This window comes from Apteryx mantelli, chromosome 15 (assembly GCF_036417845.1).
Source record: "Apteryx mantelli isolate bAptMan1 chromosome 15, bAptMan1.hap1, whole genome shotgun sequence".
NCBI lineage: Eukaryota > Metazoa > Chordata > Aves > Apterygiformes > Apterygidae > Apteryx > Apteryx mantelli.
Genome location: NC_089992.1, coordinates 9,394,334 through 9,421,920, shown reverse-complemented (window position 1 = coordinate 9,421,920; position 27,587 = coordinate 9,394,334). Strand labels below are relative to the sequence as shown.

The 27,587-nt window shown below is 57.7% G+C and overlaps 1 protein-coding gene across 3 annotated transcripts; it reads right to left on the bottom strand.

The window, feature by feature from the left end:
• Window positions 1-386: 386 nt before the first annotated feature.
• AEN (apoptosis enhancing nuclease) lies at window positions 387-27,553 on the bottom strand. 3 transcript variants are annotated; one of them, XM_067305729.1, is made up of 4 exons: window positions 27,313-27,553; window positions 2,055-2,776; window positions 1,056-1,256; window positions 387-590 (listed from the first exon to the last, which is right to left on the bottom strand). In XM_067305729.1, the coding sequence occupies exons 2-4, from the start codon at window positions 2,772-2,774 to the stop codon at window positions 387-389; spliced, it is 1,125 nt and encodes a 374-aa protein (XP_067161830.1). In that variant the 5' UTR covers window positions 2,775-2,776; window positions 27,313-27,553. The 3 variants fall into 3 exon arrangements, with proteins under 3 accessions (XP_067161830.1, XP_067161828.1, XP_067161829.1); XM_067305727.1 differs by lacking the exon at window positions 27,313-27,553 and adding an exon at window positions 3,160-3,220; XM_067305728.1 differs by lacking the exon at window positions 27,313-27,553 and adding an exon at window positions 3,160-3,177 and having other exon boundaries at window positions 2,055-2,779.
• Between the last annotated feature and the right edge of the window lie 34 nt (window positions 27,554-27,587).

Genomic DNA, 27,587 nt, shown 5'->3' with positions numbered 1-27,587 from the left:
TTCACACCTCCTCCTAAGGGGATTCCCAGATGTCAAAAAAATCATGACAAAGCCAGGGAGGGTTTCAGCAGGCCCAAAGCCACAGAAGTTTCCAAGTGCAACCATTTTTCCAACAGCAAATGCTCCCACAAAGCTGGCAGTGCCAGTCAGGGATGTCTGACTTCTCGGCGCTGCCACCTGCGTTTCCCTCAGCATGGGCTGGGTGACGGGAGCAACCACGTCATCATCCGCACTGAGACACCGCTGCTGGGCAGAGTGTTTGGGGTACAAGCCCTGGGGGAAGGAAGAACCCCGCAGACCACCACGCGGGCAGCAGCAGCCGCCTCCACTTTTAATCGCTGAAGGCACCAGGAGATCTCAAAACGTGGAGGAGAAGCTGTCGCCCTTCACAGGCTGTCTGTGTTCAGGTCTGTGGGCCAGTACTGGTCATCCATGTACTGGTCATTGTCTGTGCTGCTGTCTGCGACGGGGCTGGGGGGCCTGGGGGGCAGGGTGCTGGCCAGCTCCTTCTCCCACTGCACCTCCACCAGTCTGTAAAGCTCCATGGTTGTCTGCGCATCCTCCACCGACGAGTGCCCTTTGCGGCCGATCTGAGAGCGAAGGGGAAAAGCTCCATTAGAAGGGGGGGCTGGCAGAAATCCTACAAGTCATACCGTTTACTTGCTCGTAAGGACAAGTGCTGGGGCTTTCAGAGACAGCAAGGGTCTGATCCAGCCTCACACAGGCCTAGGAATGTATGCATTTCCCACCACCACTTTCTGGAGGCTGCAAGTCCTGTCCCTGCTTTACTGAGGTGCTTAATGGCAGCTCAGCTACAGAGGCTGGTCTCCCCCGGCTTGATTATAGACGGAGGGAGCATAGGATGAATAAGTTCCGTCTCTGTCTCATAGATAGCACCCCATGTAGATGGGGGGAACCAGGCTGATTACAGAGGCCCACAGCAGAACTGAGGACTGTACCCCATCTCAAGATTTATAGAGCGCTCACGGAGGCTAAGTCCCATGCAACCTGCTACTCATGCAATCTGTTGTCCCCTCACGGAGGCGGGTGCTCACCTGGATCTTTTTGTGGAGCAGGTGCTTGGCCAAGCTCTTGAGAGAGGCACTGACTTTGACAGGGAATCCTGCCTTCTGGTTCAGCAAAGGGATCCGGCTGGTGTCTCGGGTCCTGTCTTTTGGATGGAAGTACTTCAGGGCTTGGAAGTCATTGTGGATGGCATGTCCTACCACAATCTTGTCTTTCAAGATCTTCAGGATCTGGAAGTGTCAGATGGGGTTAGACAGGTGGTGCAGCAAAAGAAACACAGATTAAGTATAAAATAAACCATTTTGCATTAAATTTAGTTTCTTTGGTTCTAGTCTTTTAGGTTCCCGGAACCGAGTGGTAACCGGCTGGTCCCATTACACAATGTTACTCAAGTCCACAGCAGCGCAAGGCAGGTACATAGTGTACTGCTTAAAGCCTGAGGGCACGGAGGCTCAGCTACAGCAAACCAAGCTCAGACAAGGCTTAGGTGGCTCCTGGTTCTGTGCTTGTGTGTCTACATCAGAGCAGCTCAGCATGGGTCCCTTCATATCACAGTTTGTGGCTGGCAGATAACATATAGCATTTTTTTAAAAAATAAAAAGCCATGATATTATTGTTTTTAATTAAATACTAATTTAATGATAACTTTTTTGCAAAGTCATGGGACCCAGTTATGGCAGAGCTTCACTGATTATTTCTAATTTCCTCTCACAGACACCGTCCTGCTGGAGGGGCTGTTGCTGTTTGCCTGGGGTTTGTTTGCAGTGGTTCAGAGCCTCCTGCCAAAATCCCAAGGGACTGGCAGGAGACGTAAGCTAAGCAGCACCATTGTTATAAGTAAAAGTCCCCCCATGAGATGGACCAGAATGAGATGCTGGTGTGGGTATGGGACACACTATGGGTCTGTCTGAATCCTGGCAAAAAGCTATCGGGACAGGGTCATCCCAAGAGCGAATGGAGCAAAGCCCAGCTTGGGGCCACGCGGTCGCACCCCTCCTGCCCCCGGGGTTTGCAGCTCCCCATTTCACCTCTGCCTGCGCAGCCCTGAAGGGAATAGCGTTCTTCATGTGCCGCTTCGTGATCCCGCTCCAGCGTGTCCGGTAGTCCACGATGGGGAGCTCGGGCTGGACGTATTTGTCGTAGATGACGTCCCCCTCATAGTTCACCACGGTGCACCGCGCCAGCTCGCTCAGCTTCCCCCGAGGGCCGGTGCCCACCATCTCGCAGTCGATGGCCACGTACTTCCCCGGGCGCAGGAGCGGCGAGGATGTCCGCACCGCCATGGAGCTGCCACCGTCGTCCTGGGACAGCAGCACGGAGTGGTGCCTGGCTATGCTGTCCGGAGAGGCGGACGGGGACAGGGAGAGGACCTGCTTGGGCTTCCCGACCTTCCCGCTTCGCGGTTCACTGGCCAGCTGGCCGCATTTGCCACCCGCCTTGGCGAGTGGGCTGCAGGTGGCCTCTGCCGGCCTGGCCGCGGGGGCCTGGCTGCCCTGGCGCTTGCGGGGTCTCAGCAGCCCCTTCTGCTCCAGCAGCGCCCTGCGCTCCAGGAACCTCTGGTGCTTGCGGCTCTTCTTCTTGCTGCGCCCCTGTGGCGAGCCGGGGCCCTCGGTGGCCGTCCGGGGACAGGGGGGATCCGGGGGCCAGGCGCTGCCCTCTGCGGCAGGGGCATGAGCGCCCTTCGGGGCCGGCATGGAGACCCTCGGGGAGCCCAGGAGAGGGGTCATCTGCCCCTTGCCAGGAGGCATCCCTGCTGGAGCAGACACGGGGGTTAGCGCCACACAGCCCCACACCAGCCCCACCCCCCCCAAAGAGACCGGGGCTGGTGCACCCCACTGCAGAGCCCTCCCGGCCCCCAACCACGGGTGGGGGCAGCCCTGGAGGGCGACAAGGGGCAGGAAAGGGGGGAAAACTGTCACCCCTGGGCCCAGCCCCTGCCTGCCCCATTACTAGGCCTCAGCCCCCTGCCTGCCCCATTACTGGGCCCCGGCTCCCTGCCTGCCCCACAGCCCGGCTCTGGACCCCCGCCCGCCCCATTACTGGGCCGCGGCCCCCCGCCCGCCCCACTGCCCGGCCCCGGCCCCCTGCCCGCCCCACTGCCCCCCACCCCCCGCCGGGGAAACCCCCCCTCACCCGGCGCGGCCCGGCGCGGCCCGGCCCGGCGCAGCGCGGCTCCCACGTGTCTGCCCCGGAAGCCGCGGCCCTCACATGCCCGGGCAAGCCCCGCCGTGGCCCCGCCCCCTCCCCGCCCCCGAGCCCTCCCACTGGCCGCGCTGGGGCGAGATTTGCATAAAGGGGCGGGACGCTCCGCCAACTCCCGCGGAGGCCCCGGCTATAACGCGCACAGGTTGCGTGGGGGAGGGGGGGTTCCCGCCTATAGGGCTGGTCTCTCCCCACGTGGGCTCGGCTATAGGGCTGGTCTCCCCCCGGCACGCGTGGGCCCGCCTGTAGGGACTCTTCTCCCTGCATGAGCTATAGGGCAGGAGACACCCCCCTGTGGGTGCCGGCTGTAGGGGAGCGGGCGGCTCCCTGCGTGGCTCCAGCTGTAGGGCAGAGGTGCTCCCTGTATGGGCCCTCACTGTAGGGGCCTCCTTGCATGGATTCGGGGGGGGGACGGGGGGGGGGCTGTTGTAAGAAGAAATTAAACCCAGTACTGGGAAATGAGCATTGTTCCCAGCATTGCCCAGCATGTGGGTCTCTGCTTTGCTTCTAGCCACCCGGCCTCTGAGCCTGTTCCTGGTGGGATGGGACCTTTCCGGGTGATGGGTTTGGAGTGAGGGTGCAGAGGGGACTTGACTGGGGGCATCTCTGAACCAGTTAGAAACGTTTTTGGGGGTGTCCTGTCCCCTTGTGGTGCAGGGAAGGGGAAAGCAGCTCTCGCCGGCCGCTGCGGTACCCTGGGAGGTGCCGAAAGGGGACGATTCCCGCTCGTCCTCCCGCACCGAGCCTGCGCCCGTCCCGCCGTGCTGCGGCATCCCTGCGTGTTGGTGCCTATCGCAGCACCTGCCCCGGCTGCGAGCGAAGGCGCGTGGGAATCCCAGCGCGGCGGGGGCGTCGAAGGCCGAATCTGCCGTGGCGGCCGTTCCCCTCGCCGCCTCTTCCCGGAGCCCCCGCTGCCTTGCGGCTTTTCGCAGCCCGCTGCCGCGCCGGGGCTGCTCCTGCTCCCCGCGGTGCCGTGGGCCGAGGCGAGGGAGCGCGCGGGCGGCTTCCTCCCTCCCGCCCGCCTGGTGCGGCGCCCGGCGGGTGCAGTCGGGGGGGTTTCAGACCGGCCCCTCGTTGCTTTCCCCTGCGAGGCTCACGAAAGCAGCGGCCGAGGTGGTCAGAAGCGGAGCAGGGTCGCCCAGCCGCGCCGCGGCCCCGCGCGGGCGCCCGAGCCTCGCGCCTCGCCGCAGGGGCCGGGCGCCCTAAGGCAGACTGTGACTTGTTGTGGTGAGACGAGCCATACAACAACAAAATCACTAGTCTTCCACAGGGGGCCGGGCACGACGTCCGTCCTCGTCCCGCCGGGGCAGCCGCTGCCGCCCGGGGCCGGCGCGATGCATCCCCACGCAGCCGGACCCGAGCGCCGACGAGCGCCGCGTCGGACGGCTGCCGTGTTTGGACCCGGCGCTGGGGGCCGGTGGCCGGGGGGAACCGTCTTCCTGAGGCTGCCGGCAGCTCCGCCGCGGCCCCTGCGCGGTTGCGTCCGGTGCGGCCGCCTGGGCTGGCGTAAGTGGTTTTGTCGTGCGTTTCCCCATGTCTGGGGGAAGCAGTTCGGTTTGCTTCCCCGTGCCAAGTGTGCGGGACAAGCGTTACTGCTTCCCCTGTAAAACCACCTGTGGGCTTGTTCTGCCTGTTCGGAATTAAAAGAATTAAATTGCCCCGTAATTTAATTTTTCCTCGTCCTTTTACACTTTTCTTCTGGCTAGTAAACCTTTTCCTTAAATCTGTTCCTCTGCACTTTGCATATCTCGCTTCCTTCCCTGCTGTTAAGCTAATTAATTCCCCCTAATGAGAGTCTTTAAAGTGTCCCACAATAACGTGTTAGGAAGCCCTGGCAGGTCTCTTTGTAGGAATTTCTGCTCGTTTTTGTTATTTCTGGTGAAACTGTGCAACGCAGCTCGTGGTGATGGTTCAGCTGGGGTTGCTGGGGGTCTCTGTGCCCCGTGTTTCCCTCCCCATGCAGGGCGTGAGCTGACCGTCACAACACCGCCTCTGCGCGCCGCAACCAGCTCGAGCTCGGTGCTGGAGAAACGAAGACTGACGTCGGCCCCCGTGGGAGCCCCGAGACAGCACCCAGCGTGGGGCAGGACACTGGCTCTCACGGGCTTTTCCCTGGTACCAGCACTGCTGTTTCGCTTTCCCAGGAATGATGAACGCCCTGTAACAGTCAAGTTACATGATTTGCACCCCAGTGTGCAAACGCTGAGATTATTACGGATAAAGCTCCGGTGCTCAGCGCTGCTGCAGAGCAGTCGCCAGGGGAAGCAGCACGGTCTGACCTGCGTTTCGTGCTCCGACGCGGACACCGCTCGCTTTTCCCGACTCCGCCGGGGGCCGGGCCGGCTGGCACCTGCTCGCTGGCTCAGAGCCCTCCTCTCTCAAAACAAGGCTCTCGCCAGGGCTTACCTGGCCTGCCCCCCCGGCACCGCTGCTCGAATCCTCTGCTGGAGACCAAGCTGCGAAGCCAAACCGATTTACAGCTCCCCCATCCCAAGGGCCCGTATATTTAGAATAGCCAATCGATTAGGGCAACCACCACCAGCTCCCAGCGGAAGCGTGGGCATGAAAAGGGGCCACGTTTGCCTTGTAGATAAGAAGTTGTCAGGTATTGGCTCAGCCTGGATTTTGAGGGAGTCAAGTGGATGTGATGGCCCTTCCTCGGGCTGAAATGATGCAAGTGCTCTTTCTTTCCCTCCCTCCCCCTCCCTTTGCTCCTGCTCAGAAGCAGCCAGCAGGTTCGTAGCATTTTGTGACCTTTCCATCAAACTGCCTGTCTCCGGCTGCGGATGGAAAAGTGTAGGTGAGGTGCCAGGGGTGCTCCGAAGCTGAGGTGGGAGCTTGTCCTTCCTCCCGAATGGCAGGCACTGGCCACAGTGCCCACAGAGCCTGGAGAAACAGCAGCGAGATGCCAAAGCTACCTGTGAAAGTGCAGCAGGGGAGCACCGCGGGAGAGACGGCGCGTCGGTTCCCACCATGTCAGCACGGATGGGGTGGTTGTACTCCCTGGGTGACATAGCTGGCGGGGTGGGGGGTGACACTCAAGGGGATCAGGAATACGTGTGATTCACACAGTGAAGCTCATTCCAGGTTTTCCAGTGAGCAAAACCCTTCAGACGCTTGTTAACAGAGGATCGCACTTGCCTGTGGTATTTCTGGTTGGTGTGCAAGACTTACTGATTTAAGTGCAAACCTGATCCTGTCGAATGGGGTTTCTTGGGTGCTGTTCCCTGGTCCTCTCTGGGAATGGTGAACCCAAGGTGTGCAGGACCTGTTTCCTATAGGAAACTCTCCTCTGTCAAGTCATCTCTGGAAACCCACTGGGGAATGATTTAGCAATCAGTTCAAATATCACCTTAACTTCCCTTGAGCTGTTTCAGTGTTGGTGACTTCCCTGCACCTCTACAGCTTCTTTTCTACCACTAAGCTGGCTCTAGAGTCATAGGACACAGCTTTGCGTTGTCAACCCGACAATGACAGGCTCTGCCCAGGTCTGGGAGATCCAAGCGGACAAAGATGTGGTGTCGCTGGCTGCTCTTCTTCCTCGCATCCTGCAGTGGGACAGGGAGCTCTCTGAACCACTCAGAGACCTGGTCTTTCTCTGGGAGAAAGCAGGAGCAGGACAAGGTATAACCCAAGGCAGCTTCCAGAGCTGCAGCCAGAGTCTGGCCCACAAACTTTCCTAAGAGGTCGTCTAAAATCTCCTAGCTGAGATTCATGCACCTTGACCGCACTGTGCTTATTGATGAACATGACCGGCAGCTTCTCCTCTGACACAGCGCTGTTGTACTCCCAGGTCTGATTAGTCATTGCTTGTTCACAATAACCCCATCCATCTCGCTTACTCTTTGCTCAGCAATCTTCCTTTCCAGGCGTTACATTTTATAAGAGGCATGTGATTCCCCTTGACAGTGCTAAGTTTTAGCTGTACCCTCGTGTTTCCAAAGAAATCTTGACAGCAGCAATTAAGAGCTTGTGGGGGGAGGCAAAAGCTTTTTCCAGTTTTATAAGGCCATGATAGGTCTGACTGCAGGGGAATAGTGGTGTTATTTTTCTCCTGTGTCCCAGATATAGGGATGGAAGTGAGAAAAGTCAAAATTACTTTAAAAGGGTCCACTGAGTACCATGGACTCCTCTGGTTCCACTAACCTCTATGCTATAAGCTCAGGATTATCATTAGATAGTTCTCACATCATCGCCTGCTTTAGTGAAAAAGGAGACTGCTTCTGCAGGGAAAAATCCGCCCAGCAAAGAGTTTGCACCAGGAAAATGGTGCAAGAAGGACCAGCAAATATGGGGGCAGATTGTGGGCAGTTGTCCTGTTGGCACTGCTGTGCCTGCTCTTATCCAGGCCAGAGCCTACATTAGTTACAAAAGCCACAGGAGGGCCACGTCCGTAAAAAGGGCAAGTCTTGTGATTCCTCATGCAAGCTTCCTTGTGGGAAGGTTGGTGCAGAACGGAGGTGTCGCTCATCTCTGCAAGGTCCTGTCATCTCATTATAGATTGAGAGTTTGGCACCATGTGGTAGAAACTGTGCTTTGGATGTCACAGATGAGCCAAGAATTAAGATGAATATAGAACATGCCAGAGCCCGAGAGAGATTTCTGCAGTATTTTCACAATTTCAAATAATAGGGAAATCTGTAAAACTCTGAGTAGATCATGGATAGAATAACAGGCTAAATTTGTCAGATGAATAATTTACTAGAAGTGATTGGCCTCACTCCAAGAGAGACAAGAGCAAGTCTGATCTCGGGCTGAGCAGCCTGATGGTTGTCCTTGGCTGGGAGCCGTTCCCTCTCCTGCCACGCTATCATTGCTCCTACACTAAAAGTTGCTCTTTAGACAAAGTGTCTGCCCTCAAGTCACCATTTCCCATGGCTGCAGGACTTTCTGCAAAGCTCAAGGTCCCCACAAAGACCAAATAAAACCCTCAAGTGGGCATTTGTGTTTTACTTTCAACGTGCTCCTTTGCTGAGCCAAGCTGGTGCAGTTCACTGGGTGTCTGTGGACATAAGCTGGCTCCAGGATTACAGACCAGTCCAGCCTCTGCCTCTTTCTGCTCTCCAGGTGGGTCTTTGTCTCTTGGCCTCGGTACCTCCAGCCTCCTCGGTCCAAGTGGGTGGAGGAATAGAGACATCTTGACATTGGGGATGGGGAGATGAGTGCATGTGAAGTCCCTGCGCTGGGACGAGATGGCAGCAGGCGGCTGCGGCGGCCGCAGCAGCCAATTAACACGAGCATGTTTATGAATCTGGATCAGTAATTCCAGGTAAACTCCCCGAGAGCGCTAATGCAGGCTAACAATGCCTCCCGCCTGCCTGGGGAGCCAAGTGGTGGGCAGAGGGCTCCAGTAACGCCAGCACAATCCTGCTGTGACTCTAAAATGCCTCATTTTCCGGTCCCAGCCTGGACACGTCTCATTTTGTCTCCTATTACTGCAAAGCTGGAATGTTGCCTACGGAGCGCGCATGGCACGGTGCCGGTTGCGCCGGTCCCTGTTCAGCTCTGGCTTGACTTTGCTGCACTGGACAGGGCCTGGCAGCACCCATCACTCAGCCACTCTACCCGCACCAGGGAAGGGTGGGCCACCTCTGCTCCTGGGGCTGCTGGGCAGATGTGCCGGGGGCGGGGGGGGGGCTGGAGGAACCGTGCCTTTGGAGGGGGGCAGACAGGCCTTCAAGAGGATGGTGGTTTTTCACTCTGGTTTCTTTTCTCTGTTGGTGTTCGCACCAGGATCTTAGATGCATCACCAGCATTACTCCTTACTGCCGTCCCTTGCATCTGCCCCGATATGGGGAAGGACCCATGTGTTGGCTACGATGCAGGAACAGTCCTGCACATGCAGAGCAGCCTGTCCCACCTTGGCAACCTGTCCAGGAGCAGTGGGGATTGCTTTCCTTGCTTCCCAGCTGAGAAGGACTTCTGTCAATGAGAGGCTATTGGTGGGGAAAGAGAAGTTCAGGGATAAGATAGTTCAGTGAAGGCAGCAGGGGCCCAGCTTTGCCTCCATGGATGAAGAAGGACCACTTCAACTTAGGAGAGAGAAACACAAGTACAGAAGAGCTTTGTAGCAGGAGGATGGTGCTCATGAAGGGGGAAGGGGCACCCCACACCCACCCACAGCTAGCCTAGGACCCAGCATGGTCCTGGGGTCTGCTGGTCACCTGACACCTTCCTAACAGTCCCCTAGGGGCCAGGGCAGGTGAGGCTTTCCTTGAGCTGCTCCCATCACTAGCAGAGGAGGGAGGAGGCTGATTTGTGTCCCCCAGGATCTGAAAGATCAAACAGAAATGGGGGAGATAAAGAAGCAGGTGAGAAAAGTGGCCAACCCTTTACTAGACCTGGTTTTCTCTAGGAAAATAGCGTTCCATTGTGAAGGACACACATAGAAATACCGCAACAGTCCTTTGGTAGGTAGCAGACAGTTAACAGGCTGATGTGATGACATATCATGCTGGAAGTTGTCCTTCCCTCTGCCCTCTTGTTTGGCCCGGGTGCCGGGTGTTTGGCAGCACAAGGGCTCCTGGACGTTTTTCAGGTGCCAGCTCTTCTTGCCAGCCTTGGCCTTCTCCAGCAGCCGCTTCCCCAGCAGCACAACATCTAACTCCCCCTGCTTCTGTCTTTAATTAATGCGTTCCTCCTGCGGCCTGAGCTGCCCCTCACTGGTAGAGGTTCACCAGCGGAGAAGCACTTCATGGGTTTCTTATGGTGATAGCTGGACAGATGATTAGAGGAGAGGCAGAGATGAAAAAAAGCAGGGCTGAGCTATGTAAAAGGAGAAGCATATCCTAGTCATCTCTCTGCTATGAGCAGCCCCTGGTCCCAGCTCAAGATGCAGATGGGGCCATCCTGGGCTGCAGACGTAACTGGCTGACAGTCTGAGGTCACTGCTATGAGGACACCAGAAAAGATAATTACAGCAGTGCTTCCTGGTCTTCACCGTGATGAATCTTGGAGCCCTGCAGCCCTGAATTCTCCTGTTTCCCCAGAGTGGAGATCCAGCATAGAAGGCTGTCCTGGGGACCTCTTTTTGTAACAAACTTTACCCTCAGATTTCTGTGAAGAGGGCAACGTAGTTCATCCTCCATCACTTTGCTTCTCCACTGATGGCCAGCGGCACAGCGCCTGCTCAGTTGAGCTGGGCTGAGGCTGGGACTTCTTTCAGGTTCGTGGTCAGCCACTTGAACTTGAAGGGCATGAAGGCAAGAAATCTGTGGATGTTAATTGAGGAACATCAGCCACAGAAGCTAACGGTTTCTGCAGCTTGTATCAGCAAAGACCTTTGCAAAGAAGTGAAGCATCTCTGTAGGGTATCAGTCACCTGGGTCTAGTGCTTTCATTGTTCCTGCTTTATATCCTTAATGCTTCAGCTGCAGCTCCTCCCTGGAGTCTCCCGTCTTGAGCTGACTCATGCACAGCCTCCAGGAGACCATAACCCTCCTGGCCAAGGTCTCAGAAGAATATGGATGAGCCGTGGTGGGAAAGCACCCATCTGGCCTTGAAGAGTGTTCAGTGCTGAAAAGCCCTGCCTGGAAGACAGAAAACCTCCTCCTTTCAGTAAAAGCCTCTCTCTTCCTCTGACAGCTCCTCTGTTGTTCCTCAGACATTGCCTGCTCCATGTGCCCATACAGCGGCCCCTCCAGCATGGGTAGACCTTCTCCTCAGACACATCCTGACGCAGTGCTGCTGATCCTGGGATACACTGCCGGGGACGATGGGTTCAGGCTGGCTGAGCACCGGGACAGGTGGCCTTTAGGGCACAGGGTACACAGGGTGCAAAGCAGGACAGCGAAAACTACCGCATCCTGGGGAGGAGGCAGAGGGATGTTCCCGAAGCAGAAAGTGAGGGGAAACGACGGCACCATATGGTCGTAGGGCAGCCCCTTTGGTGGAGAAGGCATATGGCTCCCCGTCTGCTCCCCCCTCAGCCCTGATTTTCTGGCTCGCCCCCAGGAGAGCAGTAAGCAATTATGGGCCATGCGGAAGCTTCATTATCACTCTGTCGTGGCCTCATTTGATGAGACGTTTTATTGCCAAACTTATTAAAAGTGAAACGTGCAGTTTCTGCGCAGCAATTTCCTGTCTGCAGCGATAAGCCGGGCTGTGCCCGCTGTGTAATAAACAGTTATTTTTATGTACGTCTCTGACTGGGGTGGTGAGAGGGAGAGAGGGCCCGGCTTGCATTAATTGCGATGGTTAATGAGATCTATTTTGGGACATGCGTGCAAGGTGGTGTGCGCCTTCCCCCTGCCACCGCTCTGCAGCTGAGGTGGCCCCTGGTGGCTTCATGCCCCGATTGCTGGCAGCAGGGACTGGGTGATATCTTCTCCCCGCGGGAAAGGCGGTGTGTGTGAGCATCTGGGCCTGAGCCCACATGCAGGGGGGTTATTCCAAAACCCACCAGCCACGCAGAAGCACCTGTCTCTCATCTCGCCCCTTGGCCACAGCCACAAGCAAGCGAGGAGCAGCTGCCGTGGCCAGGACCTGTTGCTGTTCGTGTTGCCTGCCCCGTGCGGCCAGGGCACCACGCCACAGGAGACCCCCGCACTGCTCCCTGCCCTTGTCCCAGGCTGGCTGTGGTTTGCAACGTGCATCTGTATGTTTTGCAGCTGAGGATTGTTTTGCTTTCTTCACCCTGTCAGCTCTTCCTCTTCCTTCCTCCCCGAAAATGCTGGGTCTCAATCCAATCTGGCACACACAGCCCCGAGATCTCATGCCGCTCAGACAACCCCCGCAAGCAGAAAGCAGGGTCTCTTCCAGGGTGGGAAAATGCACTTCTGTTGTGAAATGTCATGGTTTCCCTCCATCCCTGTTTCAGGGCTCCCTCCCTGTAGGCACCCTACTCCTCCAGCAAGAGTGGCTCTTCCTCCAGCCAGCACAACCCGCATCGTGGCTGGAGGGATCCCCAAACCCGAGGACTTTGCCTCACCCTCCCTGAGTCTCATATACCTGCATGAGAAACCTCCAGCCGCACTGGCAGGGCAGGTGTTGGCCTCTGCGCCGCGGCCCCTCAAACAGCTCGGCAGTCACGGGACGGTGCTGTAATCAGTGCCAGCACAGACAGTGCTGCCAGGGTCTGGGAAGGAAGTCCAGCACAGCGGCCAGGGCCTGGGCACGGAGCTCCAGTGCTCCTTTGTGCAATGTCCCCTCCTTAAGAGCCCCAGACGAGATGGTTGTGCACGAGTGGCCGCAAGGCACAAACCAATGTCCGGACTGCGTGTTCCTGGGAGTCTGCTGCCACCGGAGCAGGTGCATTAAATACCGTCCTTCTGCATACAGTTGAGGAGCTATGGGTTCATGCTGATCTTCAAGGGGAGACGAGAGACCTAAAACACCAAACGAGCCCTCCTTGCTATGTGGAGCTGGTGAGACCTGCATCCTCTCCGGGATGTCTCACCCTAGACGACTTCTATGCAGAATGCTGTCCCGCAGGCGCTGCCCGCCCTGTCCACCCTGCACCGTCTTGCAAGCACTGCTGAAACATCTCCCATGGGGCTGCCCCTCTGCGGCACTGAGCACAGGGTCATCAGATCCAGGACTGAGCTCCCTGGACGTGCTGCTCACCCAGAGTTGGGAGCCCTTTCCGCCCATCCTGAGGGCATCCATCAAATCACCTCCGATCCGTTCTCTGGGAGGGCTTTCAGCATATTTAATTTATTGCCCCTGTTGTCTCGGTTCCAGGACCAAAGTGGTACAAGCTGCGTAGAAAACTGCTGCTGCTGCTTTGGGTGGTGACCTGAAGGAGCCTGGTCCTGGGACCTGAGGGAAGAACACGGCTCGCCCCAGCCACAGCACCCATGCTGGAAGCCCCTTCCTCCTTGGGCACAGGAATGATGTCTACTGTGATGTGTGAAACTGTTCAAGCTGGGCAGGTAAGTCAACTTTTTTTTTTTTTTTTTTTTTGGACTATGTCATCCCTAAGAACCCCAGGGGAAAATTATGAGGTTGGTGGATTATTTTTTCCTCATTTTTAATTTTTTTTTTCCTAAATATCCCCCTGACAAATATCATTTCATTCTGTAGGAAACAAAATGGCCTATTTAGGTGCAGGATGTTTCTTTTGGTTTAATTACTTATTTTTAATACTTCTTGAAAGGAAACATTTTTTTGAAATGGAACATGTCAAAATTTGATTTACAGAAATCCTGCTTTGTTTTTGTTTTCTTTTTTCATACCTGGCCAAAACCATTAGTTGAATTCAGCCTGGAGCTACATAACTTTTTTTCAATAAACAATTTGTCGGAAAATTTCCTCTTGGCTGTGGGAGCCCTATTAGTTATTTGTCGGCGTTCAAAACCCTGTTGGGTATTTCCCATATGACTTCTTTTCTTAACAGCAGCTTTATTGGTCTGGGAATTAATGATGAAAAATGCGATACTCGCTATTCTTTGCAGTCATCCCAAATGCCAGTCATGTCATCAGGACCCAGAGGCAAAGCTGACACCGGCTCTGCAAAGCAAAGAGCCCCCGAGCTGCTCCCAGGGCACCGGGTAACTCATGTGCCGGGCGGTCAGGACACAGGAGGAGCTCAGAGCCGTGTTTTGTCCCAAGGTGTCCACTGCTGCCTGCAACATGGAGGTTGGAAACACCAAATCCCCGTGCCCGTCTCCATCCCCACGTTCAGCGCGGACCCCCCGATGGGCGACGCTCTTCCCTCGCCACCCTCCGCGGGCGGCCCCCGCGCGTGCGGGACGCGCTGCGGCCGGGGCTGGTTGGTCCCCAGCTTGCTCCCTGCGTCGGCCCCGGACTCGGAGGCCGTGTCGGCTGCCCCTGTCCCCGGCCTCTCCCTTTGCCTGGCACGGCCACGCACTAGGTAAAGCCCCTCTGTCGCCAGCCCTGGCCCCTCGTTAATTTGTATTGCAGCGTGTGTCGCGGGCTGACGTGTAATTAGAGCTCCTGAAGCCTGTCTCATGCTGTAATTGCCATGACAGGGGCCACAGCATATCCGCTTGTTAATTAGTAAACCACAATATCCCGGGGGCTCGTTGAGAGCTGCCTTAATTGTATTTCAGCTGGAACAGAGGGATAATTACCCTTCGCTAGCACTGCCACTTTTTAATTCTTAAAAAGAAAAAAGAAAGAAAGAAAGAAAGAAAAAAACCCAAATTGAACTCTTCTTCCTCTTTGCATTCACTTCCTCTTCCCCCCCTCTCGGCAGCACAGTGAGCTGCTTTTGTCCCCAGATTAAGAGAAAAGGATCTGCAGCTCAGCAGCACGCAGGGCAGTGCGAGGGGACCGGGCGGCCAGAGGCAGCCACAGGTTTGTGTGCGGACACCTCGGCTTTGCCAGAGGACATCCTCCTGCTCTACTGTCCGGACTGGTGGTGTCCAAGCTTTCCGTTATCAGGAGCTTGACTCTAGGTTGGTAGAAGACCTCTGACGGGCTTCATTTTCTATGCAAAAACTCCAAAAGGTTGCTCTGAGGCCACGGCCTGTGTCCCGCTGTGACGGGGAGGAGTGAGTCAGGGTCTCCGGGCTCCCCGCTGGCCGGGGGGCTCGAATGCAAGTGGGAGCTGCTGCCTGCTGCGGGAAAGAGGCTGGGTATCTAGCTCGGCTAGGCGTCTAACCCGGGGCTCTCTGTATATTGCTGCTGTAAATCTCCCCGCGTAGGGCTTATGTGCATGCTCAGCCGCCGTTCTGCTCTCAGAGCTCGTCTCGGCGCCCTGGAGCACATCCTCACTGCCGTGTGCTCTCCATCCCCCTTGCAAAGATTTGCCTCCTGTTTTGCCAGTTACAGGTTATCCTATTAGGGCTGAAACCATTTGGCGAGAGGCATAACCTCTTTCCATAGCCTTTAATAGCCTAAGCCTGGTATCCAGCACTTTAAAAAACACACTGCCAAGAGCACTCATGTTTCATATCCCTGATGCAGCTGGAGCAGCAGCACTGAGGAGGACCTCAGTGTGCTCGGTGCTGTACATACAGCACAAAAAGGGGTCTTTGCTCCAGAGACCTTACGCTAGCAAACACCCATGGCGGCAGGGCTTCACCACTGCTTGGCTGTGATGGACCCTAGAGACAGATCATTTCCCTTTCAAATTCCCTTCTTGGCAAAACTCTTCTCACTGGGCAACTGAGAGTCTTCTGGGACGCAGTTAAAAGCTTTTCCTTCTTTGCATGGAAAGGCTGTCCCTGTAGGGTATGAATGTGTCTGCATCTCTCTTAGTGGTCATGGAGCGACCACCAGAGCTTTCAGTGATGAGCATGAGGAAAAAGGAGCATGTTGAGACTCAGTATCACCCTTCTGCAGTCACTCACAGAAAGGCCAGAGCTCTCTTTCTGCAACGCTATAGTGGAGCTATTAGCTGGTCCAGGATCTTGTGGGGAGGTTAAACGGGGAAGTGATGCTAATGCAGGACATCCATCACTTTTCCTATACTTCTTCCAAAACTGATACAAAGAGCTCAGGTGCCATCAGCCCTGCTGGCTCCCGCTGTTCAAAAAATCGTATAATGGACAACTGGCCTTCGGAAGACAGTTCGTGAATTGGTTTAAATAACAGGCCTGGCTCTCTCCTGGGAAGTTACGTGGAGGTCAGCCTTGAAGAAAAGATCAGTACAGCAACTCCAAGCATTAGCAGAAAGAAATAACTGAGGTAAAGAGCCTTGAACATAATTACAGCCTAAGAGCTGTGGTGGGAACTCAGCGACCTGAACCCATCTCCTAGACTTTAATGCAGTCAACAGATTGACACTGCTGGGTCCTGAAGGCTGGTTTTTGGAAGCCATGCACCAGGGTTGAATGCCAGAATGGGCAGAGAAGCAACACAGGTGTCTGTTCCAAAGGTTGGAGCTAGAAACATGTCTCAAATGCCACGGAAGAACCAGATGGAGGCAACCACTGGAACGCTCTGTGCATAATTGAGGGCACCTTCAAGGGTGAGCAAGAGGTGGCTGCCTGCGTCCAGGACACTGTCTATTGCTGCTGCAATGCAAGTCACTATCATTAGAGCTGGGCATGGAGTTTATAGTCGAGTAACCACAACAGCTTTGCACAAATTAAACAACATACTGCAGGTTAATTAGATTTCTTACTGCTGCCTCAATTAACTTAGCCCTGTCATCTGCTGTCAGAAGTGGATGGAGCCCTTTTGAAATTCAGAGCCTTTATCACTTGGAGATGTGGATAGCTGAACCTCTTCCTGGGCAACCATGCCAGTGTGCGTGCTTGTGTGTGTGTGTGTGTGTGTGTGTGTGTGTGTGAGCGTGCGCACATGAGCATGGATGGGAGATGCCATCTTCCCTTCCTTGGAACCCCCCTTGCTTGGTAGATGAGACTGGTTGGAGACGCAGTTGCCTTCCATCAGTATGGGGGCCAGGGTGGATTTCCCCTGCTGACATTTCAGATGATGATCTTTAAAAAAAATGCATATTTTGAGGAAGAATCACTTTTCCATTGTTCTGCATGGAGCTGTGTGACAGCAACTAATAAAAAGAGCCCTCTTTAAAAAAATCTGGGAATGTTGGTTTACGTTTTTAAACCAATTTCCTTTGACTGTGTCAGGGCCTGTTTTGTGTTTGCTAGACAATTATGTGGCTAATGAGGACAGCCACAGTTACATTAGACAGGATTAGGAAGAATAAGGCTACAAATGCTTCAGTGCCTAAGACAACCACTAACTAATGGAGGCTAGGAGGGCATGCCCCAAGAGCAGGCGGCTCCTCGCAGGGTTTCTTGTGCCTTTCTGAAGGAGCAGGAGCGGGCAGCGTGCAGAGAAACCATAAGGTGAGGTAGCCTCCTTATCCCACGTGCTGCATGGTGGTTGTGCTCATGGGAAATGAGAGCATTTCCTGGCAAATTAGGAAAAGAATTTAGGGAAATATATGCTGAATGTGTGACCCTGACCATTTCTCATGGAGCACGTGGCCTTGTGGGAGGTTGTCCCACAGAGACAGAAAGATGAATCCTTTGAAGGAGCAGGAGGACCCAGATCCCGAGCACTACCATCCCCAACCGCCCCGCGTCACTCAGCAAAACATGTTCAAAAGCGCCTCCCCACTCAGAGGCTCTGAGACTCCCCTGCAGCAGGACTCTAGCAGGAGATCACCAAGAGACAGATACTTCAGCTGAAACCCTCCTCTCCTTGCTCTCTTACTGGCAAACAGTCAGCATGGCACTCTGCTTGTCATTTCAGCAGCGTTGTCTGTCTCCCACCCCTTTAAGAAAGAGGGATATGGTAAGAAAAAAGGTACTAGCAGTAGACGAGAAAGATGCCTGGTACTGCAGCAAGACTGTGTTTCCTGGGTCACCTGGAGAGATGCAGACACCAGCAGCCAAACATTGCTTTCTGATGTCTCCTCCCAGCCGCCTCTCCATCAGCTCTCCAGCCGGCCGTTTAGCCACGCATCAGCTCGCAAATCAATCAGCCATCCAGACTCTTCCTTTTGCACTGGAAGTCTGCTCCAGTGCTCCCTGCAGGTGTCATAAGTCATGTTCAATGAATTCTTACAACCTGCCTGCAGGCATCCCACTCCTCCCGGGCTGCAGAGCAGGCAGTGCTCCCAGTCACCTCAGCAGCGCGGTTTTGCTTTTTGCCCTTTGGACCCACCTCCTTCTGAATTCTCCTGTCTCTTCACCTGCTTTTTACACCACGCTTGCATGAAAACATCTCGGCCAACGTGGTTTGTCCTGGACCAAACCAGGGTATTTTCTGTGATCTCTCCTTGCGGCACGCCAGCTCATGCTCGTGCGGGTGGGCAGACCCACAGCTGGGGACCACACTCCCACTGTGCAGAGACACTGCCACCTGAGAGCATCGAGCCAGCTCAAGAGCAGAGCAGGTGATCATCGAGAAGCTGAGATTTCAACTGACATTAAAACACATTTCTGTCCTAGCTCCCCAATATGCCCTCGGGTCAGATGCTGTTATGCCAGGGCAGCACAGAGCATAACATCTCATCCTCAATTCCCTCTCCAGAAAGAGGTTTTCATCATGTGGTCTGGGTGAAGGTGTAGCCTTGGGAGAGAGAAGGCTAAACACTCATTAACCAATGTGGCAAACAATTTCTACAGAAAGGTTTTGGTCCAGAGACTGGGACTCAGACAGCTGTGACTGTACGGAGAGTCCTGTGGCACCAGCAGCATCTGAGACTGCCTGGGTGGGAGGTGGGAAGTTTTATGGCCCTCACTCCCTGTGTGTGATCTGCTGGCCTTCCCCAGCCATCCATCTGGCTGCAAAACTGGGTAATGGACAGAGACTTCACCCCAGGCCAGCGACTGTGCCCAGCCAAGCGTCTCCCAGGGAGTGGAACAGCCCAGCTGGAGCCTGGCAGGGAGCAGGTACCCACAGGATCTCTGGGTTTCACGGCTGTTATGGGGCTCTGGGTGCATGCATCTCCTTTGGGAGTAGAGGTAACAATTCACATCAGCAAGCAGTTAAATAGAAACATCCTTCCCTGCCACCATCATCAGGGTGCTCTTGTCTTTCCTTCTAGTTACTGGTGAGGTACAGCCAGCTCCTGGGCTTGCTGAAGAGAAGAGTTCGGATGGGGTCTCTCCTCAGATGGAGAGATCAAGAGGAGAACAGCCCGCACAGTACTTGGGCCTTCCAGGGCAAGAGTTAACCAGCAAAGGAAAGAAATGAGCAATGAGGATGCATGTGGGCTCAGGACCTCTGGGCACAGCTGTCATTTTACAGCAGGAGACCAGGGCCAGACTCTGAGAAGGGGGCCAGGCTGGTGGTAGGAAGCCCCATCCCATTCCTGGGGGACCAGCCTTCCTGCAAGAGAGCAAAGGTGGGTTTCTGAGGCTCTCTTTTGCAGGAATCACGGCAGGTCTTTGCAGACTGGCTGCAGCAATGATGCATGAGGGACGCACAGAGGGACGCTGCCTTCCCTTTCCCTGCAGGTCTAGCCTCACTGCCTGGAAGGAGTGTCCTTGTCAACACGGCCTTCTCCAAAGACCTGCTCTGCTGGTGAGAGACATGTTTCATGGGACTGCAGTGTGTCCTGAAGACATAAATCCCTCAGCAACGTGTGCTGAACCCAACTTTCAGAGGGCAAAGCCGGGAGCACTCAGCTAGAGGAACCAAAGGGCAGTAATATGCACCTCGATGCAGGCACTTACGTTAGGGGTTGGGGAGACCTGGTCCTCTCTCTTCCTCCCACCCTTTCTGTTGCCATTTTAATACCATTTACTGATTCTCCATCTGGTCCTTTAGTCTCAAAACTCTGTCTCAGCATTACAGTCCATTGGCCTATAGGGTAATGCCATAGTCCAGTGGTCAAGGAGAGGAATTCTCAGCCTGTTGCCCTCCTCATGGAGATACCCCAAATCCTTTTTGCTGACACCAGCCCGACTCTGCTCTGTGCCCACTCTAGGGGTCCCAGGCCAGCCCTGGGCCATTAATAGCAGCCACAGACCACAGTGCCCCAAGGACCCTTGCTTGCCTCTTCCCTCTCCCCATCACAGGAATGCCGGCCTGCTTGTGTCTGCAACCCAAATTCTTGGAAAAAGATGGCACGTGTGCTGAAGAGCCTCCCTTGAGCACAGCAACTGAATCTCGCATCGAATGACTAATTTGTGCCCTAATTGGTGTGGAAACGAATGCCAGAATGCGCTGGAATACCGAGAAGTGAAGCTCTCCATCTTGGCTTCCTTCAGGGAAATGGTCTTAATTAAGAGTCCGTCTTGCAAAGAGAGATAATTTCCAGCTATGTGTTGAAACAGGAGCCAGGATGGAGACTGCAGTTGAGACCAGCATCTTCTCCTAGCAGGGTCCATTTGGCTATTGCAAAGGTGGAGGTCCTTTGGTCCTCTGTGCATCTCCCAACCCTGGCCAGCCTCCCCTCTCCAGCCCTGGGCCCCTTCTGGGCACTGCAGTCCTGGCCTCAGCCCTGGAGCCCTCACCACTGTCTTTACAGCTCCGTTAGCGTTCCTCAACCCTAAGAGCATCCCCTCTCCTGTTCTTCCACGCATCAGGCCCCGCTGGCAGCAGCTCCCAGCAGAAGCAGCTCCATTAGTCACAGGAGGCAGTTTTATTCAGTGTGTTTCTGCCCAGCCTGGTCTGTGCCATCTCTGGTGCTCAGGTGTTGACTTGGTGCCCATCTCTGCCAGTATTTGCATTACGGGTATGCAAACGTTGCACCACTCGTTGATTGCTCTCGAGCATGCCGCCGGGGCTTTTCCCCAGTGTGTTCACCTGGGACAAGGAGCTGTTGCCCCCTCCCCGTGGTGGGGAACCCCCTCCACCCACACAACGGCGGCACCCACACTTCCGGAGCAAGCGGGGGCTCACTCCCCGTCCTGCCCTCTCTGGGATGCACATGGGGAGCCAACTGGAGTATCCTCACGTTGCTGTGCTGGGCATGTTGGGGCCCACAACACCATGCCAGCACCTCGAGGGTCCCCGAAAAGCCCTCGCGTGGAGAGGCTGGGGCTGGTCTGGGCTCTGGAGGCCGCCGCGCAGAGACATTGGACCTGTTGCCGCTGCTTTCGGCGCACCATCGGCATTGCGAGGTCCCAGCCCCTTCCCCACAGCCTCGACGTGCACAGCTGTTCCCTTAGAAATCGCTGTTGCCATGGTTTTTCCAAAGAAAACACATCTCTCCCCCCCTCCCCGCCACCACTCCCCACCGCCTTAACCTTGTGACAGCAGCGATGACGCGACTCCCCGAGAAAGGCCACTTCACGTAACTATGGAAACAATTAGCTTTCTCTTGGTTTTACCTCGGGGTTATGCTAGCAAGACAGACCCACATCTGTTCTCCCGGGACCAGGTGCTTCCCCAGCCGCGTGTTCGGAGCGGTGCAGTTTTGGGAGCATCCCGGGCAGAAGTCTCACCCCGGCACAGGGATTCCCAAAACGCCCCTCTCTCCTGGGCGGCAGGGACGTGGCCCCGGGATCCTGCCGAGGGATGCGGCACCAGGACCCCGAGCAATCCCCGAGCAGGGCTCCCCTGGCCCGCCGTCACCACCCGGGGACGGAGAGCTGGAAGAAATCGGATTCCCCCATTTCCAGGGAAGGGTGGGAGCATCCGTCCCCCAAAGCTGCTCCGGTGGGGCTGGGGGAAAGCAGGAGGGAGGGAAGGGGCGAGGAGGGAGGCAGCGGCAGCAGGGCAAGGCGGACGGCGCACCGTCGACGCAGCAGCGCGGTGCAGCGCGGGCTGGAGGAGCCGGCTGTGATTTCGGCACCGGCTCGAGGGGGGCTGGAGCGAGATGTCTCCAGCGCCGCTCCGCAGGCCGGGAACGCTGCGGCCATCTGCAGCCTGGCCAAGAGCAGACTCCAGCGGTGCCTCTGCCCTGAAAAGCGGCTGGGTAAACACGGCGCAGTGCCGTTCCTTGGATATATTAGAGTCACAGCTGCTGACTGCAGTACCTAAAATAAGCGTTTGCCTGCTTTTTATTCCTCGGAGCCCGGCAGAGCCCACTCAGCTCCAGGAGAGGAGCCGGAGTCTATTCTTAGCCCTGCAGAGCCCTCGCGGCGCTGGGAAGGGAGCGGGAGTCCTTGCGAGCGCCGCGGCGCGCACCGAGGGGTTGCCGCGTCCCACGCCGTGCCGGGCCCCTCCGGCACGAGGAGGCCACCGGACCCCGGCCGGGCCACGGGAACCGCCAAGGCGGGCGGTGCCCCGACGGGGGCCACGTCTTCCTTCTCGGCTGAGGGGGAGCTGGGAAGATAGTGGGCGGGAGGGATGCCCCGGCGCTTTTCCCAGCATCGCTGCGGGATTCAGCAGGGATTTATCATCGGGGGGGGGGGGCTTGGGGTCCTGCCGGGGTGATGGGCCCATTTCTCCCTTTGGGGTGTCCCGGCAGTGCCGTGCAACCCTACGGCACGTCTCTCCCCTCGCAGCCTGCGTAGCCAAGGCCGGGCAGATGCTCTGACGGGAGTTTGATGCTAATCCCAGCTACTTTTTACCGGATCTGCCTTGCTGCAGCGAGAACGGTGACCTGGGTCGTCCTCTCGCTGCGGCTCCCACCTCCCGGCACCTCCGGGGAGGGGAGGCGTAAGGGGGATTTTGCACGGCCCCGGCTGAGAGTCGCCCCTTGCCGCGGCCGGCCCAGCGCTCGGCCCCGATCTCTGTCCCCAGCCCGGCCAGCCCCGGGGGCAAAGAGCCATTGCCAGGGGGCGAGGACGGGGGACGGCGGGGCGACCTCGGCGCGCGGCCCCGGGGCCGGGGCTGGAGCGGAGATGCCCAGGCTCCTTAGCAACAGGTATTGCCACGTAATGGAGTCCTTTCCGCTCGGCCTCCGCCGCCGCCAGCCTTATTCGCGTGGCCATAAATAATTCAATTTTCTCATTCACACACATGAATGCTGCCGGCCGGGGCTCCGAGCTCGCTCAGCCTCCATCTGTCCGGGGGGGAAAGGGGAGGCAGGGCCCGCTAATAGACTCTAACATTTGTTTAACATGGATGAGCGTGGCCAGATGGCCTGGGGATTTGGAGGTGGGGACGGCAAGGAGCCGGGGGGATGCTCCGGGCTTCGGCGGCGCCCAGGCACGTCCCTGGCATTCCCACCTAGCCCCGTCCCCTCTCGCTGCAGTCCCTGCCGGGGGCAGAGAGGGCAACCTCAGCCCTCCCCACCTCCTTGCACCCAGCGCCTTCCCTTATCGGGAGCCAACCCAGAAACGAGCACACTGGGCTCGAGCTGGCCATCGCCGTGCCAGTGGGGAAGAGGCCAAGCGCTTCCCGCTGCCCGCGGCCGGAGGATGCCCGCTGTCCGCCCCCGCGTCCCGCACCGCTGGGAAGGGAGAGCAGCCCCTTAGTCCGGCCTTTGGCAGGGGCAGCAGCGCCGGTGAGCAGAGACACGCGCTGCAGACTGCCAGTGCAATTAGTAGGCTCTGTGCCACCCTCTCGCGGGGGGCCTGACGAGAGAAAACAATAGCATTAGCGGGGTTAATCGGCTGGGCTTTGAGAGCCTGCTTGTTATTGCCGAGGAGCCTGCGCCTGCCGAGCGCGCACATGCTGATCTGGGCTGGAGACGCAAGGGAGGGTCGTTACTGCCTGGTGGCATCATTTCCTCAACCCCCCTGCGGATTCGGCACGATCCAGCCCACAGCGTGACAAGGGCAGGGAAGCTGCGACCTTCGTCCCTTCCTTCCTGGCTCTGCGTTTGGATGGCGAGAGCGTGTGCTGTCACTCTGGCGCCTGACGCCAGCAGCCTGAACCCCTGTGGGGGCAGATGTACGGCACAGAAAAAACACATTAAGCTCTAAGAAATCAAGCAAAAGTGCTTGGAGACCTAGGACCACTGAATAGGTCACTTAACCTTAACTCTGCCTCGCTGGTGCCTTAATCTCATACTCCTTGCAAATGCACAACTGCATTTTGTTTCGGCGAGGCCCTGGCCCCGTTCAGAGGGCAGGGCAGAAGACACCCGGTGAAGTTTGATTAGAGATCACATCCCTACTTAAGACAGCAGCAAGTACGTGTCTAGCTCTGAGCTTAAGTACTATCTTGGATTGAAGTCTGCAAAATAAGCAAAGGATATGCTCTGCTTTTAGACACTGTGAGGAGGGGGGTCAAGAGAGGAGCACACGCCACATCGTCGTTATCTATCACCCAGCATTAGGAGCTATTTCCTCTCTGGGAATGCAAAGAGGTGTTTGCAAGAGAGTGAAAGTGCTTGCCGGGGGGTAACCGGGAGCGCGAGCCAGCTTCCAAGCTGGTGTTTCTGAGTGCTGCAGCATATTTGGGTATGACGTGTGCATGTATGTACTCTTGGGTGTATTCCACGCAGACGTGAATTCTCTTCTGGATACATCTGGAAGGGGCTCCCACGGGATTTTGAAGCAGTTAAAGGAGATCATCTCAATATCAGGTTCCCTGGACTATCAGTCCTGGCCAGCCACTACTCAGTGACTTTTCCTGCCTGCTGTATTTTTCCCCCTGCTCTGTACGTCTTTTCAGACAGACCAGGGCCATGCCTGTGTCTTTGCAACTCGCTTCCAGCCCCTCGCAACAACAGTGAGCCCGCGACTGTGGCTGTTGAGTACTAAATTAACTCCAACTTTCTGTGCCGATGGCTCAGACACTGCTGTCCCACGCAGCGTGCTGAAGGACAGGGTGACGCGGGCCCAGCCAGACTGCCCTCGTGTGTCCCCCCCCCCACCCATCCCGGCACCCACTAGGGTGTCCAGGAGGCTCTGGCGACCTCCCTCTCGCCCTGCTAGCAGCGATGCCGCGCTGCTGCTCAGTGCACGATAGCCTCAGTCACGTCACCTCGTACCGCGGGGCTCTGGCTGGTCTCCTGAAGGGTCTCGTCCTCCCCTTCAGGGAGCCGAGCCGAGCCGGTGCCGCCTCAGGGAGCTGCCCTGGTTCGGTTCGCTACACGGTGAGTCGCAGGACAGCTCCGAGCTACACCCAGGACAGCGGCCGGGCAGTCCCCCCGCTCCCGCGAGCTCCGCCTGGCCGCGGGGACCAGCCGGCACTTGGCAGCCCTCCGGCACCGCCTGCAGCGCAGCCCCGGCACGCCGGCTCCTGATACCCCCTCCGAGAGCCACCCCAAGAGCAGCAGCCGCCTCCTCCTCGCACCAGCTCCTCGTGGCACCTCCGCTTTGTCACCCCCGCCCACCCAGAGGAACTTCTCACCCCCCGCGCGCCCACGCGCACGGGCCGCTCGGGGACGGCTCGACCCCCGCGTGAGCCGGTACCTGCCTCTCCGGCAGCCCCGAGCCGCGGCCGCTCTCTCCTCAGGGTGGGAGCTGCCCAGCGCATCGGGGGAGACCCAGGCCAGCGTCCTCCGTGCAGTGAGGACGGCGCGAGTGGTTTCACATCAGAGCTCACATGCCCGACTCTCAACTTCACACGGCTCCAGCAGCAAGACGCTACCCCCTCGATATCATACGGTGAGAGCCGGCTGCATCTGGCTTCTCGCCTCTTGCAGAGGTGATCACGACTGAGCTGTGTCGTGGTGACAAGGGTGCAGAGCTGTGCACGCTGCCCCTGCAAGCGCCGCGCTGCCAGGGACCCGCGGGTGCCAGAATCGCATTAACCCTTGCACGCCGTTCCCTGCCGGGTGCTTCTGCAAGGCGGGTCTGGCCACGTTTGCCGCCTCACAGCCTGGCGATACACAGACCGCGGCCGGAGTTATATCAGCTCAGCCAGCAAGCCTTGGTTTTGGCGGAGAAAGCAGCAAAGACAGCAAAGCCTCGCAACCTCGCAGCAGCTGCAGGAAGGCGCAGAGGACGGCAGGCGCTGTGACAACCAGTCTGAACCGCTGGGTGAACCCCCATCGCGAGCGGCCGCCTGCCTCACCACCGCTCCCCCGGCTCTGCCCCTCCAAAATCACCCAGACACAACCCCCCCGGGCCACGTGCTGGGAGGCTCAGGCTGTGGCCGTGCGTTTCAGCCGCTGCCAGGGGAAGCAGATGTGCAAAGTCCAAGGTGCGGTGCCCTGGGATTTCCTCTCAGACTGAGACTTCCACCTATCAGACAATTTGCGTTTTGCCTCTTCCACTCCCAAAGCAGGCTCAGCCCAAGCCCTCCGCATCTTCTGACAGATTCATGGCACAAACATGCTATTACTTATTCCTTCAGATCCCAGCACTGCAGAAACAGTATGCAGAGAGCCCTCCAGCAGGTTCATCTTTGCAAGGATGCCTGGGGCAGCTGCCTCCTCAGCTGGGCAGGGGGGGTTGCCCAGTTCCTCTAGGCTGGAGCCGGGAAGAGATGCCCTACACAGGAGCTAGAGCACAGTCAAGCCTTGCTAGTCTGCCCCATGCCCACAGGACAGCTGCCACTCTGCAGACTGCAGAAACAGCCCAGGGAAACACTAGCCACAGGGTTTGCCTCCAGCTGCCTTGCTCTCTTCCTGCCCACTCCTCTGAGACCACTGTCTCTTTAGCTGGTGGGAGTCCATGCAGCCTCCTGTGGAGCTAGGGGCATCCACAGGCACCCACGGGAGATCCAGGCTTGGGAAGCAGAGCTCCTGGCAAGGGACTGCCTGGCGGGCGCCTCTGAAGAGTTTGGCAACTTGCCTGGGAACGGTTTGGGTATGTCCTGCAGGATGGGTTCCTCTCACAGGCAACAGACATGCAAATCCACCCTCACACATCTCCTCCATCCTGCTCTGAGCCTCTTGCAGGGCACAGACCCTTCTTCTGCCCCGCTCCCTGCCAACGCATCCAAGAGACACTGAAATCCACAGCCAGAATGAATGCGAGGCACTTACCTGCCGCTCACCCCCTGCCTGCTTCCCTTCGGAGACGGGAGGGCAGCAGGAGAAAGCGTCGCAGCCGGACACCAGGCAGAGAGGGTGCTTCCCTCCCCAGGCGAGGGGGCTGCTCCTCTCCCCCGCTCCTGCCTGCTCATCTCACACGCACCTTGGCTCCCAAACACCGTGGCAGCCACCGCCACCTGCCACGGCCCCCAGACCCTCGGGGCTTGGCGGTGTTGAGTTTCGAGCGCTTGGCACGGCACCAGGCCGAGGCGCTGGGCACCTTCGGCACAGCCCCTTGCCGGGGGCCGCACTGGGGGGGAAGGAGCTGCCGAACGCTCTTTGCCCGGGCAGGAGCGTGGAGGGAAGGCAGGTGCCGGCCAAGGGGATGGCAGAGGTGGACGCCTTCGGACGAGGTCCGGGAAAGCCAGCTTGGAGGCGACGGCAGCCCGCTGAGTTGCACGGCCCCGTTCCCACCCGGGGCAGGAGCATCGCAGCGCGTTGCGGGAGCGGGGATCCGCTGACCCAGGCGTCGCCTTGTTAGCCCAGGGGTTTCCTCGCCTCCCGGGATGAACCCGGCGCCCTGCCTGGAGGCGAGGGCAAGGCGAGGGGCCGGGACCTGCCCGGGGGGCTGCAGCCGGCCGTGCCGGCGCCTGGGACAAGCCCGGGCGCCGAGGGGCCCCGTCCCCGGCGGGCGATGCCCCGTCCCGGCCCCAGCGGGGCGGGTGGCCGCCCGTGAGCCCCGGCGCTCGCAGGGGGGTCCCGGGGGGGGGCAGGGCCGCGGCCACCTCCCCATTGTCCCCGCCGCCTGACAACGGACCGGCCCCTTTGTTAGCGCCCGGCGCGGGGAGCGTGTCCCCCCTCCGCACCCCGCTGCAGGCGATGCCGAGCCGCGGTGCGTCCCTGCTCCGCGGGGAGGGGGGTCACCCCGAGGCGGAGGGGGACCCCCAAAGCCAGCCCGGGGCCGGCGCCGGGCCGGGGCGCAGCCTTACCTTGGCGGTGCTCGGCGGCGCGGGCAGCCCAGCGGCCGCGGGGATGGGCGCGGGGTGCGTCGGCCGCGGGAGAACTGCAGCGGAGGAGGAGAAGGAGGAAGGGGGTGAGGGGATGGGATGGGGGCTGCAGGTCCCCCCCGCTTTATCAGGTGCGGAGACAATAGCCAGGGCTCCTGTTGCAGCTGGAGACTGTCTCTTTAAACCCCTCACCAACCCACAGGTGGCCTGTCACCACCGTGGTCATCCATGACGTCATCGGGAGGGAGGGAAGGAGG

Coding starts and splice junctions, on each gene's coding strand:
- AEN (XM_067305729.1), bottom strand. CDS start 2,774: ATGCCTCCTGGCAAGGGGCAGATGACCCCTCTCCTGGGCTCCCCGAGG. Junction 1,257..2,054: donor TCAGGGCTGCGCAGGCAGAG/GTGAAATGGGGA, acceptor TGACACTTCCAG/ATCCTGAAGATCTTGAAAGA. Junction 591..1,055: donor TGCTCCACAAAAAGATCCAG/GTGAGCACCCGC, acceptor CTTCGCTCTCAG/ATCGGCCGCAAAGGGCACTC.